General features: G+C 44.2%; 1 protein-coding gene across 1 annotated transcript in view; it reads right to left on the bottom strand.

The window, feature by feature from the left end:
• The window catches only part of FAM124A (family with sequence similarity 124 member A), a 119637-nt gene that overhangs the window by 93719 nt on the left and 10331 nt on the right, over window positions 1-15587 (bottom strand). The window contains exon 2 of the mRNA XM_069601371.1: window positions 15479-15510. Coding sequence (XP_069457472.1) covers window positions 15479-15510 — 32 coding nt within the window. The remainder of the gene's footprint in view (window positions 1-15478; window positions 15511-15587) is intronic.

Here is a 15587-nt window from a genome sequence, read left to right as displayed (position 1 = left end):
CCATTTCACTGTACAAACTCATGTTCAATGTGGGTACTGCAAGGGTTTCCAAGGCAACAGCCATAACCCCGACCATCACCTAAATAAACTGTCCTGGACCATTCCAGGGCCCTAAGACCCACAGGGCCCCCACACAGCTCAGGAGGCCAACAGAATCTGAACAAGGGCCCCTCCAGCTGCTGCAGGCTGCTTGCTTCAGGGAACCTGGCTCCAGAGTTTAGCTAGAGTCCCTCCAACCTCAAATGCAGGAGGTTGAATAAACTTATTTACATTTCTAAAGCCCCATTCTGAGGCACCCAACAGTTCAGCGGCTTGGATACCTAATCTACTGACCAGACGCACATGACCAAGTGGCAGAAAACCCACAGAAAATGGTGGATCAGGTATGTAGAATCCACACACCCAGGGCATAGACTGACGTGTGAAGTAAGATTGGGTCAGAAAGCAGGAGGGAAAGAGACCCCAGAATGACAAGGAACACAAAACCCGCTGCGTAAAAGTGCCACAGGCGGCCAACCTCTCACCATTAAGCTGCCTGGTCTTTCCTGAATGCCAGAAATAAAAGCTGCCAGAAAGGGGCTTCCAAATTCCTTCCTGGGAGAATCTATTCATCCGAAATGTAATGAATAACCTGCCTTCAGCTCTGTTTTTTTCTTTCAGTTTTTCTTAAAGCCAGTTCTTCGAACCTCTGAACTAATTAAAAATTGAAGCAAACCCCTTTGTCTCTGACAACACTTAAAGCCCCAGACATTCTCAATTCTTAGTACTTTTATGATTTTGACAAGGCCTTTGGTTGGCCTGAAATTTTGAGCTGTGAAGAGAATAAGACTGGTCCCAGTGCCAGCCCCAAAATACAGTCAAAACAAGACACAGGGTTCGCAATAGTGGCAATCTGGTGGCAGTGAGGTACATATAGAATATTTAACATAGGGGATCCAAAATGCTTCTCCTCTCAGCCTGAATTCACAGAGCATGCGTGCATGCTAAGTCGTTTCAGTGGTGTCCGACTCTCTGAGATCCTATGGACTATAGCCCAGCAGTCTTCTCTGTCCATGAGATTCTCTAGGTAAGAATACTGGAGTGGTTTGCTATGCCCTCATCCAAGGGATCTCCCAGACCCAGGGATCGAACCTGCATCTCTTAAGTCTCCTGCGTTGGCAGGCAGATTCTTTACCACTAGCACCACAGACTTTCCTGTAATTGAAGAATGGAATACAGGCTAGAATACCTAGTCTATCAACCAAACACACATGGAAACCCATGGAAAATGGCACATCGGGTGTGTAGGACGCACACACCCAGAGCATAGGCTAACGGGTGAAGTCAGAAAGCAGGAGGATCGCACAGTGGTAAACAATCCACCTACCAATACAGGAGACTCGAGTTCGATCCCTGGGTTGGGAAGATCCCTTGGAGAAGGAAATGGCAACCCACTCCAGTATTCTTGCCTGGAAAATTCAATGGACAGAGGAGCCTGACTACTGTCCATAGGGTCGCAAAGAGTCGAACATGACTCAGCATGTATGCATATAGACTGAAGCAAAAAAAAACCCCCTCTGTTTTCCTTTGACAGAGGAAAACACTAGGGCATCTTTCTGATCCTTGGGCTTTTGTAAGAGATACGGCTTTGCTGTTACTGTATTTGACCACTCTCTCAATTTTCCTCCTCTGTTGCAGAAACAATGTCAGGAATCTGAACATATGATTCGTATTCTTAAGCTCATTCTAAAACTATTAAGAAAGAAATAATATAGAAAGCAAGGCAGATGCTTTAGACACACTGCATGGTTTTTTTTTTTTTTTCATGTGGAACTGTGATGTCCACTTGACTTTAAAGGTATTTCTAAGCTTTGCTGTGAGACAAACCTCCAGATGGGGAGAAAAGGGGGAATCAAAGGCCAGACACCAACCAGCCAGGAAGGACCAAGTCACTTTAAATTCTGACACTGCTTGACTGCAATTCTGGAAGAGGGCCGGGAAGTTGATATGTGATTAGTCTGAGAAGCTTTAATTCAGCTAAAAACACTTAAGCATATCTGGCATAGTTATTCAAGTCCTGAGGACTTAATGATTTTGCAAGTTTATGAGAAGGTAAGACAGGTCTGATGCACACTAACATTCAATGCTTAGCAATAGTACTTGGGGGGCTTCCCTGGTCGTCCAGGGACTTAGACTCTGTACTCCCAATGCAGGGGGCCTGGGTTCAATCCCTAGTCAGGGAACTAAATTCCACATCACACAATGAAGACCCAGTGCAGCCAAATAAAAAAAAAAAAAAAAAGGAGTGTTTAAGCAACTCCAACAATAAAAAAATTGTTTTAAAACGTACTAGACCATTTATGTATAAAAATTACACTGTCCAGAATGACCACAGAGTCTCTCTAGTATTCTACACATGATCACTCTACTCAGTAACTGCCATTTTTTCTAGAACACGTCGTATCTTATCATTTCCATCAGTGGCACAGTTCCCCTGAGAGTGCCAGGACCTCAATAAAATTCTGAAGATTTGGAGGTGAGGCAGCAGGGCTTGCCTACAACACGATTGGAGGGTTAATCTTGTTTTAAGAAGTAAGGTGTATCCATCAAAGCCAAACAGACAAAAGAGGAAGATGTTAACCAAACCTATCCCCAGGATTTGTTCACCAAGACCGCTCAGCCTTACAATGGAGCTAGCAGGAAGAACCCTCATAATTAGTGTAATTAAGATTTATTTTAAAAAGGGATTTGTCTGGCAGGATGTTGAGAAGTGAGACGGGCCATGATTAGTCGTTACAAGTCTAGGAAAAAAAAATACTACGGACGTGCATATAATAGACATAGTGGATGGTCTTAGGAAAATCACTGATTAAATCTGGTTTTGCTCGTGGTCAAACTAGCAATACGGGAAATAGAGCCTGTGGACTCTTTTATTTATTTTTTGCCCTAAAATTCAGTGAAACATTCAAAAGCTTTGCCAATTTGAATAGGATATTGATGTACCCCCGGTCCTTGTTTCCAAGTTTCCTTAGAAAAATATGTATGTTACAGCCCATTGGAAGAACAAGCTTCCGGGGGGCAACTCAAAAATTAAAGATGGGGGAGGGATATCCTTGGTGGTCCAGTGGTTAAGACTCCATGTTCCCAATGCATAGGGGGCGGGTTAGCCTATGATCCCACAGGCCATGCGGATTGGCCAAAAAAAAAAAAAAAAAAGATGGGGGAGGCATTTAGGTCTGCTCCCACCCACCGCCACCCGCCGGTATGTTTCAGATGACATCAGACAATTCACCCAAGTTGACCAGTTAGTCAATGGCAGGTCGAGAAAGAGAAGAAACACATCCCAACTCCTAGTCTGCGGTTCTACCCGGTTCTGAAGTTCCCTTTCCTACTGATGTGCCCAAGGACTGCAAAGCAGGCAGAGACAAGAGTCTCTTCCCGAGCTCACAACCTAATTAAGAAAGCAAGACGCTCACACGTGAGCAATATAAGAAAAACACAAACTGGGAGGTGGCAGGTTTAGGATGCTCTAGAGGATGAATTGCATAAGAGATAATAACCGAAGTTCTCCTCTTTCCCCGTTTTCTTAGTGCCTGTTTCCCTCCACCTGCAGAGTCCGGGCTGTTCCTTGCTTCAGGGAGTGTCGGGGCTGACGGACTCATTCATCACGCTTCTGAGTTTAGGTTGTTCTCCAATCACAGCAGAGCAAAAAGCCTGGAAGCACAAAGCTCTCTACTGTGAGGATTGGGGGGTTGGAGACGGAAGAGGCTTTCTGAGCCAAAAAGGGCTAAAAACCTAGAGCAGGGGGTTCACCTTGTGAACTGGAAGCCAAGAAGAAAGTGTGGTGCTGTGGGCGTGGCTTTTCCCCGCTCAGATGATGTCATGTTTGGGCTCCTGGGGGGAAGGAGAAGACGGGAAGGGACAGGACCAAAGCCTGGATGTCAGAAGGTTTCTCACGATGGGTCACGTCCTGAACTCCCAGGCTGAGCCCTGCGGGGTGGGGCCCCCAGTGCAGACCTGTGCCTTCCCTTGCCAGGGGGTAAGGGCAGAGGCTCAGGAAAGAAGTCCAGCTCTATTACAGAGATACATGGCAGTTCCACCTTTATACCTGAGCAGGCGACTGTGAAAAATCCCTACTCACTGTAACAGGAGGCTCATAGAGAGTTCTCAACAGACAGCAGCAAGTGTTACAGTCCAACTGATAGGGGCCCCTCTAAACATGCCAGCCTACAGAAAGACCTCCAGCTTCTAAATCTAGGTTATCTATGACTCACACATTTTAGCCTCACTAGGTTCAAGCCTGAGGCAGTGGAATATTAAAAATGGAATCACAGAGGAAGCCCATTGTCCCAGTAACAGACAAAAGAAAGACTTCTCACAATTATTCTTGTTCCACAGAAGGAAAGAGAAGTCCTTCAAGCATTGGTTGCACAGCTCAGCCTCACTCCCTTTTGATACCAATAATAATGTCAGATGTCAGAGTGAGATAAAAAAAGGGGGAGAGCAGGTAAAATGTTTCTTCTCTTCTATAACCAGTGTATTATATAAAATTTGAAAGTTTAACAAATGTGGGGGGCTTCCCTGATGGCTCAAATGGAAAAGAATCTGCCTATAATGCAGGAGTTCCAGGTTCGATCCCTGGGTCAGGTAGATGCCCTGGAGAAGGGAATGGCAACCTGCTCCAGTATTCTTACCTGGAGAATCCCATGGACAGAGGAGCCTGGTGGGCCACAGTCCACAGGGTTACAAAGAGTTGGACATACCTGAGCGACTAATGCTTTCACAACAAATCTGGAGGAAGGAGAGAAGGTTTACAAAGAAGAAAGAAAGAAGGACTAATGGGATCCTCTTTGCTTTCTTGGTCAATTCTGATTATAACCTTTAGTGGCTATGACCTGGCTTTTTACATACTGTTCCCTGAATATTCCCAACCTGTTATCCCCTCAAAGGTTAATGGCAACAATTTTGATGTTGAATAAAGATAGAAATTGGCTACTGGAGGGAAATTACTTTTCATGAAGCCTGTGCAGGGTACTGATGGTGTTTGGGTATTGTTAATAATGCCTGAGGTTGGAGCGGGTGTATAATCAATATCATTCATTTAATGAGAACCACAGAACAGACTCCAACTTATGGGCCTCCAAAAGCTGGGTCTCCCTGTTTACAATCTACTCTTTAGAGCACTTTTGCCCATTCTTATTGTGTAGATGTGAGTATAGCGTGTGTGAGTAGCCATCTATACAGTTTTTTGTGCATAAAATCTCATTTTTTATAAGACCCTGGCACTCAAATCCATGCCCACAGGACAGTGAAATAGTTCTTCTGGAGAATAACCAGGCAATAGCGATCAGAAGCTTTAAAAAGTAAATATTTGACAATTTCACTTATAGAAATTTATCCTAAGGAAATAATGAAGGATATGCATAAACTTGTGGTATAAAAATAGTCCTGCCAATGCTTAATATAATAGTGAAAAGGAGAAGAGGACCAACAATAGGGTACCAGTGAATGAAGTTTGGTGCAGAAAGAAATACAATGGAATACTGTAGAGTTAAACTATTACAGAAGTAAGTTTGGTATATAAAGAAAGTTTGCAATATGCTTAGTGAGAAAATCAGACTATAAAACTCTCCAATACTACTTCTGGTAATAATATACATATATATAGGAATATAGATGCCCAGAAAAAATCTGCAAAGGCAGACACCAAATTATGACTTGTTTCTGGATGGTAGCATTCTGAGTTTTCTTCTTTTGGTGAGAAAAGCACCTGGCATGCTAGGGGAATGTGTAAAGGCAGCTACTCACTTTTGTTCCCTCTCTTGGGATGGGGGTGGGGTCCCACAACCGTGGTAGACCAGATGTCCCTGAAGTGTCACTTCAGCCCTTCAGGGAAAATCTGATCATGAGAACCCTGCCTCTGTTTTTCTTTCACATCCTGGCTAGAAATTGACACCCTTTATATAGTTGAAATCACACAATTAAAACTTATCTTTGAAGCCAGAAGGACTACACGACAATTTTTTGGAAACGGATGTCCATGTAACAGACCATCAGAGGAATTATCCATATGGGATACTGAACTCAGACTCTGATTCCCTGATGAGTATCTTTGGTTATTGCTTTTCTCTTATCAACTGTCAAACAGTAATACTGTCTAGTTTTTCAGGTTCCCACTCAGAGGACTCTGAATATATAGATTCCACACCATCAACTAACTAACGTTCAAAGTGCATTCACAATTTCAGCTCCAATAGGTTCATTCACCTCAGGTTTCATTTGCTAATGCCATGATCATATAGATAAAGCTGCTACTTGCTTCTCAAAAGAACCCCAAACAAATACCTCTAGCTAGCCTAATAAAGAACAGGTCCTATGTTTTAAAATAAACTGCGCTTAGAACTTCCCTTGGTGGTCCAGTGGTTAAGAATCTGCCTGCCAATGCAGAGGACATGGGTTTAATCCCTAGTCTGGAAAGATCCCATGTGCCGCGGGGCAACTAAGCCTGTGTGCCACAACTACCAAAACCAGCACTTTAGAGTTGGTGCTCTACAAGAAGAGAGTAGCCACTGTTCACCACAACTAGAGAAAGCCCACCCGCAGCAACAAAAACCCCGCACAGCCAAAAAATAAAACACATTAATTTAAAATAAATATTCTTGGAGGAGGAATACAATTCTCTTCTTTTACACTATCCATAAAACAACTTGAATATTAAGTGGATAATTTTATCTAGATGTTATAGTTATACAAATCCTAGAGCCCACAGAGTGAGTGAAGTCACTCAGTCGTGTCTGACTCTTTGTGACCCCATGGATTGTAGGAGCCTACCATGCTTCTCTGTCCATGGGATTTTCCAGGCAAGAGTACTGGAGTAGGTTGCCATTTCCTTGAATGTATCATTAAAAGTTAGCCTCTGAAAGTAAGAAACTTGGATCAACCACCTCAATCAGGCATGATTAAGAGCAATCTTATTTATTGGGGGGAAGGGCTAGATCAGTGCTCTGCAAAATATAAGTACAAACAACTCACTTGGCTTAGGAGTTCAGGGGTGGGGCCTGGGATTCTACATTTCTAACAGAGTGATGCTGATGCAGGGGTCTGTGGACTATACTCTGAGTAGCAAGTTTTCCTGTTTGGTGATTTAATGTGCTATGCCAAGCCAAGAATACCTTGCCTGGGCAGCTGACAAAATATGGAATGGGCAAATACCTGCACCAGCTGCATTTTATAGCTCTCAGCCTCTGCTCAGCTCCACCTGTGTGGCTGCAAGTTCCAGACCTGTCAAAAATGACACTCACAGGGCTGTGGCATCTGTATTAGTGTTCCCTACAAGCTACGTGCTAAATGGCTCTGGCCCTAAAAGGAAGGCCCAGGAGCACAGCAGCTGTCTCAAACACGAAGCCACAGTTGCCCCAGGGAAAGCCTCAGTGTCCGAGGCCCTGGGAAGAGGCCACAAGCACCAGGGCCCTTCTCCATATGCAGGAGAGCCAGTTCCTAACTGGAGCGAGACCAGTGCATCCCCAGGAGGAGAGAGGACGTCTTGAGGGCTCTTTCCCACACGGCTGCAGGAGCTGGCAGTGGGTGGCCCAGATGCCCCATGCTAGGGAATCCAATAGGTATTTCTGAGTAAAAGCAGTAATCCTACTCTTTGGAAGGCAGAGCCACAAGGCAGGACAGACTGGACAAGAAAATCAGACTGATCTGCCTACATGCACAACATCTTAATGGCTTCTGATTGGTCTCTGTGACCATGAGCACAGATAAGGAAGGGCTGCATCATCGGTGGTAACGTCACAGAGCCTGTCCAGGGCTGAGGCATCATTCCAGTTGTGCAGTAGCTCACCGCAACCTCCATGAGGGCAGCTCTGCGTGTGAACCTAACTGTTAGGCCAGAACAGGTTCTCACGCAGAATAAAAATGGAAGGAGTTCTTGTTTGGGGTTCATTTGCTGGAAGTTGCACACTCAAGTCTTCCTGGCACACAAACCCTGACTGTTCTGCACTGAAAATATATACACATGACCCCAATGCATTCATTTGTTCTATGTCAACTGTATATCAACTGTATGTATACAACAGTATGTCGGACAGCATCACTAGTATTAACATCAATAAGCCCTTTGGAATCCGAGGAAGTAGAAAATGAAAGAAAGTAGTGGTGGACGTGAACTGCAATACTTAAGATACCTGTCAGGTTGGTTTTTAAAGACCGTGTTACGGTCTTTAACTATAACTAACTTTGACTGAAAGGCAATATTCTAAATTAGAGAAAATTGGTGACTTTTCTTTTGGTGCTTTTACTGCATTAGGAATGTGAAGCTGGGGATGGAATAGGTGGATTTTTTAGTCTTTTGGCAAGCCTGTGTATATTGCCAATTTCACACTGATCACAGAATTAAGCAACTTCAATGGCTGAAATTGTTCTTTGTAAGGATTAATACATAGGTTGGAGTTCTGCTTAGATCTTATGGAATAAGATTCTGGAAGATATTTGTTCTGAAATCACAATGGGGAAAGTATTGTACACAGAAAACAAAATTAAGACATTTACAAATGGATCAAAGTGAAACTGACTCCCATCACCTCTTCCAAAACACTGATCTTCCTGTTTCTGGATGTGTGTGATAAAAACTGGCTGTAAAATGAGCAAACTCTGTCAATAAGTTATCTTCTCTTCTAATAAAAACAGAAAGAAAATAATGAATATTTCCTATCCCAAGTCTGAATTTAGCTCTGGATATAGGGACACAAATCATATACACAAATATTCCCCACCATTGGTGAGTCCTACAGGACAAAACCATAATTTTCTAGGTGCTGCTGCTTTAAAATCTCCTTACATTCTTTCATTAATTAAACCACAATGGGCTTATCTTTCCCTCCATGCTGAGGGGAGGCACAGATGTAGCCAGAGACAAAATCAAAATGTATTATGCTTCCGTATCCTGAAATAGCATGGAAATGATGACACCACTGAGAAATGAAAAGAAAAAGACAGCATTTAGAAAGATGAGTCTGTGAACAAAGGCAGCCTTGGGAAGGGATGGGATGTCCTCCCATCAGAACAGCGAGGCAGGCTTGACAAGCCCCAAGGTGGCTCTCGACCAGCTACAGTGCCTTGCAATTAACCCAGTGAACTGAAAGAAAGCGAAAGTGAAGTTGCTCAGTCGTGTCCGACTGTTTGCGACCCCATGTACTGTAGCCCACCAGGCTTCTCCATCCATGGGATGCTCCAGGCAAGAGTACTGGAGTGGGTTGCCATTTAATCAAGATAGCCCGATTTTTTCCATTTAAAAAGCACCTGCGGGGGCAGGGCACAGCCTTCGAAAGGATGACAGAGCTCGAGGACATGACATAAACTGATGAGAACCAAATGGGTCCAAGATGGGCAGACAAGTTGACTTCCACTAGACCTTGAGCCTCAGTAAATGCTCATCGTAACATACCAGCAAGCTAAGTGACACACTCAGGCACCATGACAGTTTCAAGGCTGACCATCAAAGACCAAAAAGTGGGCAGTGGCCCAATTCCTGGAAATCCCACCCCTTCTCCCAAATAGTTGGAATAATCTGCCCCGCTCATTAGCCTATGAAAATTGCCCAGTCTATAATAGCTTAGGGGCTTCCCTGGTAGCTCAGCTGGTAAAGAATTCAAATGTAATGCAGGAGACTGCCTGGAGCATAGGAGACCCAGGTGTGATCCCTGGGTCTGGAAGATCCCTTGGAGAAGGACATGGAAACCCACTCCAGCATTCTTGCCTGGAAATACCATGGATAGAAGAGCCTCGTGGGCTACAGTCCATGGGGCCGCAAGAATAAGACACAACTTAGAGATTAAACCACAACATAAAAGCTAACCCCACCATAGTTTGAGGTCTCTCTTGCCTTCTGAGATGGCCCATACTCTGTTTGTGGAGTGCGTTTCTCTCTAAATTTACTTCTTACCTATCAAAACAAAACCCCAAGCAAACACCTGCAATCTACTGACCATTTTTCCTTGAGACGAGAATGTGTCCAGAGGCCCTCAGCAGCAGCTGGGCCTCTTTGAGGCTGCCCTCAAGGGCCAGTCACAGACACCGTGGCCCCAGGAAAACCGAAGGGACAGAAGCTCAGGACCATCAGGGAGAATGTGGGTGGGAAACAGGGAAGCTACCTGACTCACTAGAAGGGCAGGGCAGGAAGCAAGGGACAGAGAGCGGAGAGAAACTGGTGGGCAGGAATCGAGGGGCACAGGCAGGGGTCAGGGAAGATGGGGGGGAAACGGGTGAAAACAGGTTCAGTGGCTCCCGCCCACCCATACATGTGCCTTTTTTGCACAGCTTACTACACGCTCCTGGGCTCAGATGAGCAGAACGCACTGCTCAAGGCCATTTCTCCATAATTTCAGACACAGAGGATTCCTCAGGGCACTGCCAAGCACCTTCTTGATCACTTCAACTGATCTTTTGCCATGTGTGCTTTGAAAAGTCTGAAAGAGCATAAAACTGCCAGGCATTCCTGCTGTCATAGGCAGTTGATAAGAGCCAGGTGAAGAGTTAATGACTCTACTTGAGTTTCAAGAAAAAACAGTCTTAGGCACAATTAGGGGGGAAAGAGGGAAGGGTTTTGAAGAAGAGCCTTAAACAGAGAGAACTCATGAATTCTTTGGCTACCTCCTACCGGCATTATCCTGTAGCTCGAAGTCCCCAAGAAATGTTATACTGTCCTGCAAATATCATTTTCCAACTCCCAGCATCTTCTAAGAGGAATTCTCCAAGTATGGTTATAATCTTTATTGGAATGGAAATATTCAATCACACATCACGGGAAGTGCAGTTGATTTTTCCCCTCGGCATAATGATTGTTTTTATTTTATCCCATTTATAAAATTTCCTCTTTTTATTTAAATCGCTTAAGAATGCAAACTGTACACAGTGGCTTGATGATCTTCTAGCCAGGCTGCTGGAAAAAAACAACCTAAAATTCTGAGAAAGTGAAAGTGCTAGTTGCTCGGACATGTCCAACTCTGCGACCCCATGGACTGTAGCCTGCCAGGCTCCTCCGTCTATGGGATTCTCCAGGCAAGAATACTGGAGTGGGTTGCATTCCCACCTCCAGGAGATCTTCCCAACCCACGTTCCCTGCACTGCAAGCAGATTCTTTACCTCCTGAGTCACCAGGGAAGCCCAAAATTCTGAGAGTATAAATTAAATTCAACTTCCTAAGGAAGCATCATGATTTATTGAGATCTCCTGAATGCTCAGCATGTGTACAGTTTTTGCAGAGACAAATGAAAAGCCTTTTTGGCCATCAGTCTAAAAAGGGCAAATGGACCAGATGCAACAAGGACAAAATTCATCTACACAAAACCAAAACATCCGCTAAAGAAGCCCCTGAGCCACTCTCCTGAGTTGAAAGTGAGACTGGACACAGTCAAAGGAAATGCAATCCTTTAATCCCGGACATGGCGGAAAAACAAGACACCCAGCGTGGAGAAGGGAATGGCAACCCACTCCAGTATTCTTGCCAGGAGAACCCTGTGGACAGAGGAGCCTGGCGGACTCTTTCTGAAAATCGGACTCTGATTTTCAAATCGTCAGACATGACTTAGTAGCTAAACAACAACTCTATAGCACAGGGAACTATATTCAATATTCTGTGACAAACCATAATGGAAAATATTTAAAAAGAATAATGTATATGTGTATGTATCTGAATCACTTTATTGTACAGCAGAAATTAACACAACACTATAAATCAACTATATTTCAATGACATTTTTTAAAAGATTAAAAAAAAAGAAGATGCCCAATGATATGTCCTCTCCTTTCCCCCTCCCCTATCCACTTATTTGAGGGGAGGGAGATAAAAAGAAGCAACTGCCCTTCACCACAATGTCTCTAGTGACTGAGAGGCAGCTCACGGAAGCTCAAACTGGCCTGAACAGCCCTCACTTCAGGGTTAGTGATATCATCCACGAGAGAGGATGCCCACCCTCTGGACTCTTATTCCAGGACGAAGAAAAAGGGTACAGAGTCCTTGAGTCTTAACACTGTCTTTCCTCCCTCCCTTCTTCTCTCTCTTTAGTGGAGTTTCTAAGACAGGCGCATCCGAGCATCCCAGAGCTCTTGGGGAGGTCCTTAGGGGCCATTCAGCCCAACCGCCTCATTCTACAGAAGGGGAAACTGAGGCTCAGAGAAGGGAGATGACTTTCCTGAGAGCACACAGCTAATTCGTGGCAGAACCAGGACTAGGACACCGGGACCCCACATCACCGCTTTGGTCCTTTTTCTTGGGGCCGACCTTTCTTCTACCACCATCAGGGCAGGCAGCGTGAGGAAGCAGCCTCTGCATTCTAAGAAGAAAACTGGCGGCCAAACAGAGTGGTATTCTTGGAGGAAGCTCTCCCAACCACCCCAGTCATGACAAAACCCAACCTTGGACAGACACACTCCAACCCCAGCTCATCCCAAGGAAGCATTTACACCTCTGTGAACTCAGGATCAAACAGCTAAAGGCACATCGCGTGGATATTTGGTTAAGAACCACCTGCAGATGCAAAGAAATCCATTTCCTAAAAGTGACCAGTGAGTACCAGTGCTCCAACCCTGATCAGGAATCAGGAATCATTCAGAAACAAGCCATCCAGTGGACAGAGGCTGACGAACAGCAGCAGAATGGCCGACAGGCAGGAGGTGCTTCCACGACCAACACGGGGGAACGGGGACTGACTGGTGAGCCCTCTGGGTCACACAGAGGATGCTGCCACCAAGCTGGCCGTGAGAGGGGGAGTGACCCTGCTACTGCGCCATTCAGGAGGAAGGGGAAAATAATTAACCTTCCTTCTGCTCAGTCCTCTGACTGATTATCCAGTTTGTGAGGAGATGCTATTTTTAACATCTATTTGAAAAATACTTCTTACAATTGCAGCACAACTGAACCTATGTTTTAAAGGATAGACTTAAGACTCTAGATTTAACATGATTTTTTACTTTTCAGAAAGGGTCCAGCCTGTTACCTTTGACTTGATGCATAAGGGGCCTTCTGTATATAGGTGTGCCCAGGACTGATGCTCCTACCTGGGAGGAAAGGCAGTTCAGGCAACATACAGGACAAACACATCCAGAGGCCCACCAGTATCCCCTCACCTCTTCTTGCTGCCCAGAACAATGATGGGATGGCTGTGGCAGAGGCAGCAATTTTGTAACTCTGAGGCAACTCTGAGGATGGAAGTCAAAATCCAAGGACTGCATAACAGACCTGCATTGCTTCCTCCAGACTTTTTTTCTTAATTAGAGGAAAACACTTTGCTGACAAAGGTCCATGTAGTCAAAGCTGTGGTTTTCCAATAGCCATGGATGAATATAAGAGTTGGACCATAAAGTAGGTCCAAAGAATTGGTGCTTTCAAATTGTGGTGCTGGAGAAGACTCTTGAGAGTAGCTTGAAGGAGATCAATCCAGTCAATTCTAAAGGAAATCAACCCTGAATATTCTTTGGAAGGACTGATGCTGAAGCTGAATTTCCAATACTTTGGCCACCTGATGTGAAGAGCCAACTTACTGGAAAAGACCCTGATACTGGGAAAGATTGAGGGCACGAGGAAAAGGGGGCAACAGAGCATGAGATGGTTGGATGACATCACTGACTCAATGGACATGAATTTGAGCAAACTCCAGGAGATAGTGAAGGGCAGGGAAGCTTGGTGTGCTGCAGTTCATGGGGTCACAAAGAGTCAAACATGACTTAGCAACTGATCAACAAAAACAAAGGAAAAGAAAACCACACTTAAGTCTTTATTTTTCTCTATTACTGGTAGTCAAATAAATTTACTAATTGAAATACAAAATGCATGTATACACACTTACTCACCAAGAGGCCCCAACACTGAAGAATGAGGCAGTAATCGCCAAATATTTAAAGAGAAAAGGAACAATAAAAGGTTATTGATCCCAACTGCACCAAGAAAAATTCCAACTCAGAGATCGCAATTAAAATAATGGAGAGAAAAACATCCCAAACCAAATTACCGGTTTCACTGACAAGAGAGGTACTTTGTTGTGACCCAGAGGACTGATTTGAGAGCTACAAATTGAACAAAGGTTTCAGGCAAGTATTTTAGAAAAATCATTCTTAAAGAAATGTAGCCTCTGGGCAAAACTGAAAATGGTGGCAGAGAAAGAAAGCACATTCTCTGCTTTTCGGAATGCAGAAGCTTCAGGGAGGGAATGCAGATCACTAGAGCATTAATCTCATTATTACTAATGGTTCTTAATAACTAAGGGGCAATGCTGGGTCTCCAGTTGGCTGAAATGATCAGAAATTGCTCACGAGGTTATACAACTAACTAAATATAATTTGACACTAAATTACCATCCCAGACATACAGCTTTCCATACAGTCTCTTATTGCAAAGAAAAAACTAAGTAAGAACATCAATAAATAGAATAATCCAATTAAGTAACTTTCCATTTGGGAACTATTTAGAATTGAGAGCTTAACATGAAGCTAGGACAGAACAATTCAGTGTTTACGGATTCAAATTGAAAAAAAAGGAGGGGGGCTTTTATTGTAAGACAATTTTTCTGTTATTTTGTTTATAAAATAAGTGTTTAACTAACCTGAATGGCTTCGTAGTGATCTTCATCTTTGCACATTGCTCCTAGATGTAAGGCCTAATTTCCCATAAATAGATTTGTAAGTTATTAATATTTAATACAGGTACCTTTTTCTATGCTCAGAGTATACTTATAAATATAGTCCTCTTTTTTTTTGTTTGGCTTTACCATATGTAATAGTCACCTATGACATCTGCCTGGAGGTACAGACGTACATGGGAGGAAGTTTGCCCAACAGAGGAGTTGGGGCCACCTCATGGAGAAGGCAATGGCACCCCGCTCTAGTGTTCTTGCCTGGAAAATCCCATGGATGGAGGAGGCTGGTGGGCTGCAGTCCATGGGGTCACTAAGAGTTGGACACGACTGAGCGACTTCACTTTCACTTTTCACCTTCATGCACTGGAGAAGGAAATGGCAACCCACTCCAGTGTTCTTGCCTGGAGAATCCCAGGGATGGGGGAGCCTGGTGGGCTGCCGTCTATGGGGCCGCACAGAGTCGGACACGACTGAAGCGACTTAGCAGCAGCAGCATGGATCCAATGAAAGCACTCTGAACTGTGACCTCCAGATAGTAGGTATTTGACATGTTTGTTGAATGAATGAATGACCTCAGCTTTACCAGAGAAGGTATTTTCCAAGCATGCAGGTAAATAAAGCCTGGACTAGTTCCTCCAGGCTGAATTTCCATAGGGAAAATAGTGGCATGTCTAGCCCTAAAGTCAAGGTACAATCAAATTCTACTTCCCAGATTTACAGGATCCTGTGTCACGTTCTTTGGTAAACCTTCTGTGATTCTTACTATTAAAGCATGGATAGCCTTCTCTACATACAGAAATGGGACTGACTGCCCACCCCTCCAGGGTACTCAAGACAAAGAGGAAGGGCATTTAAGCCATACTTACTGCTGGTGGAGGACACATGGCTGTAGTCGGACCTGAAACACAAAACCTCAGTATTAGTAGGATTAGACGTGATTTTTCTCTATCCAAGTGATCTCTTCAAGCTAGAATC

This window comes from Ovis canadensis, chromosome 10 (genome assembly GCF_042477335.2).
Source record: "Ovis canadensis isolate MfBH-ARS-UI-01 breed Bighorn chromosome 10, ARS-UI_OviCan_v2, whole genome shotgun sequence".
Taxonomy (NCBI): domain Eukaryota; kingdom Metazoa; phylum Chordata; class Mammalia; order Artiodactyla; family Bovidae; genus Ovis; species Ovis canadensis.
The sequence above is the reverse complement of the archived record's forward strand: the minus strand, read 5'-3'. Positions and strand labels throughout refer to the sequence as shown.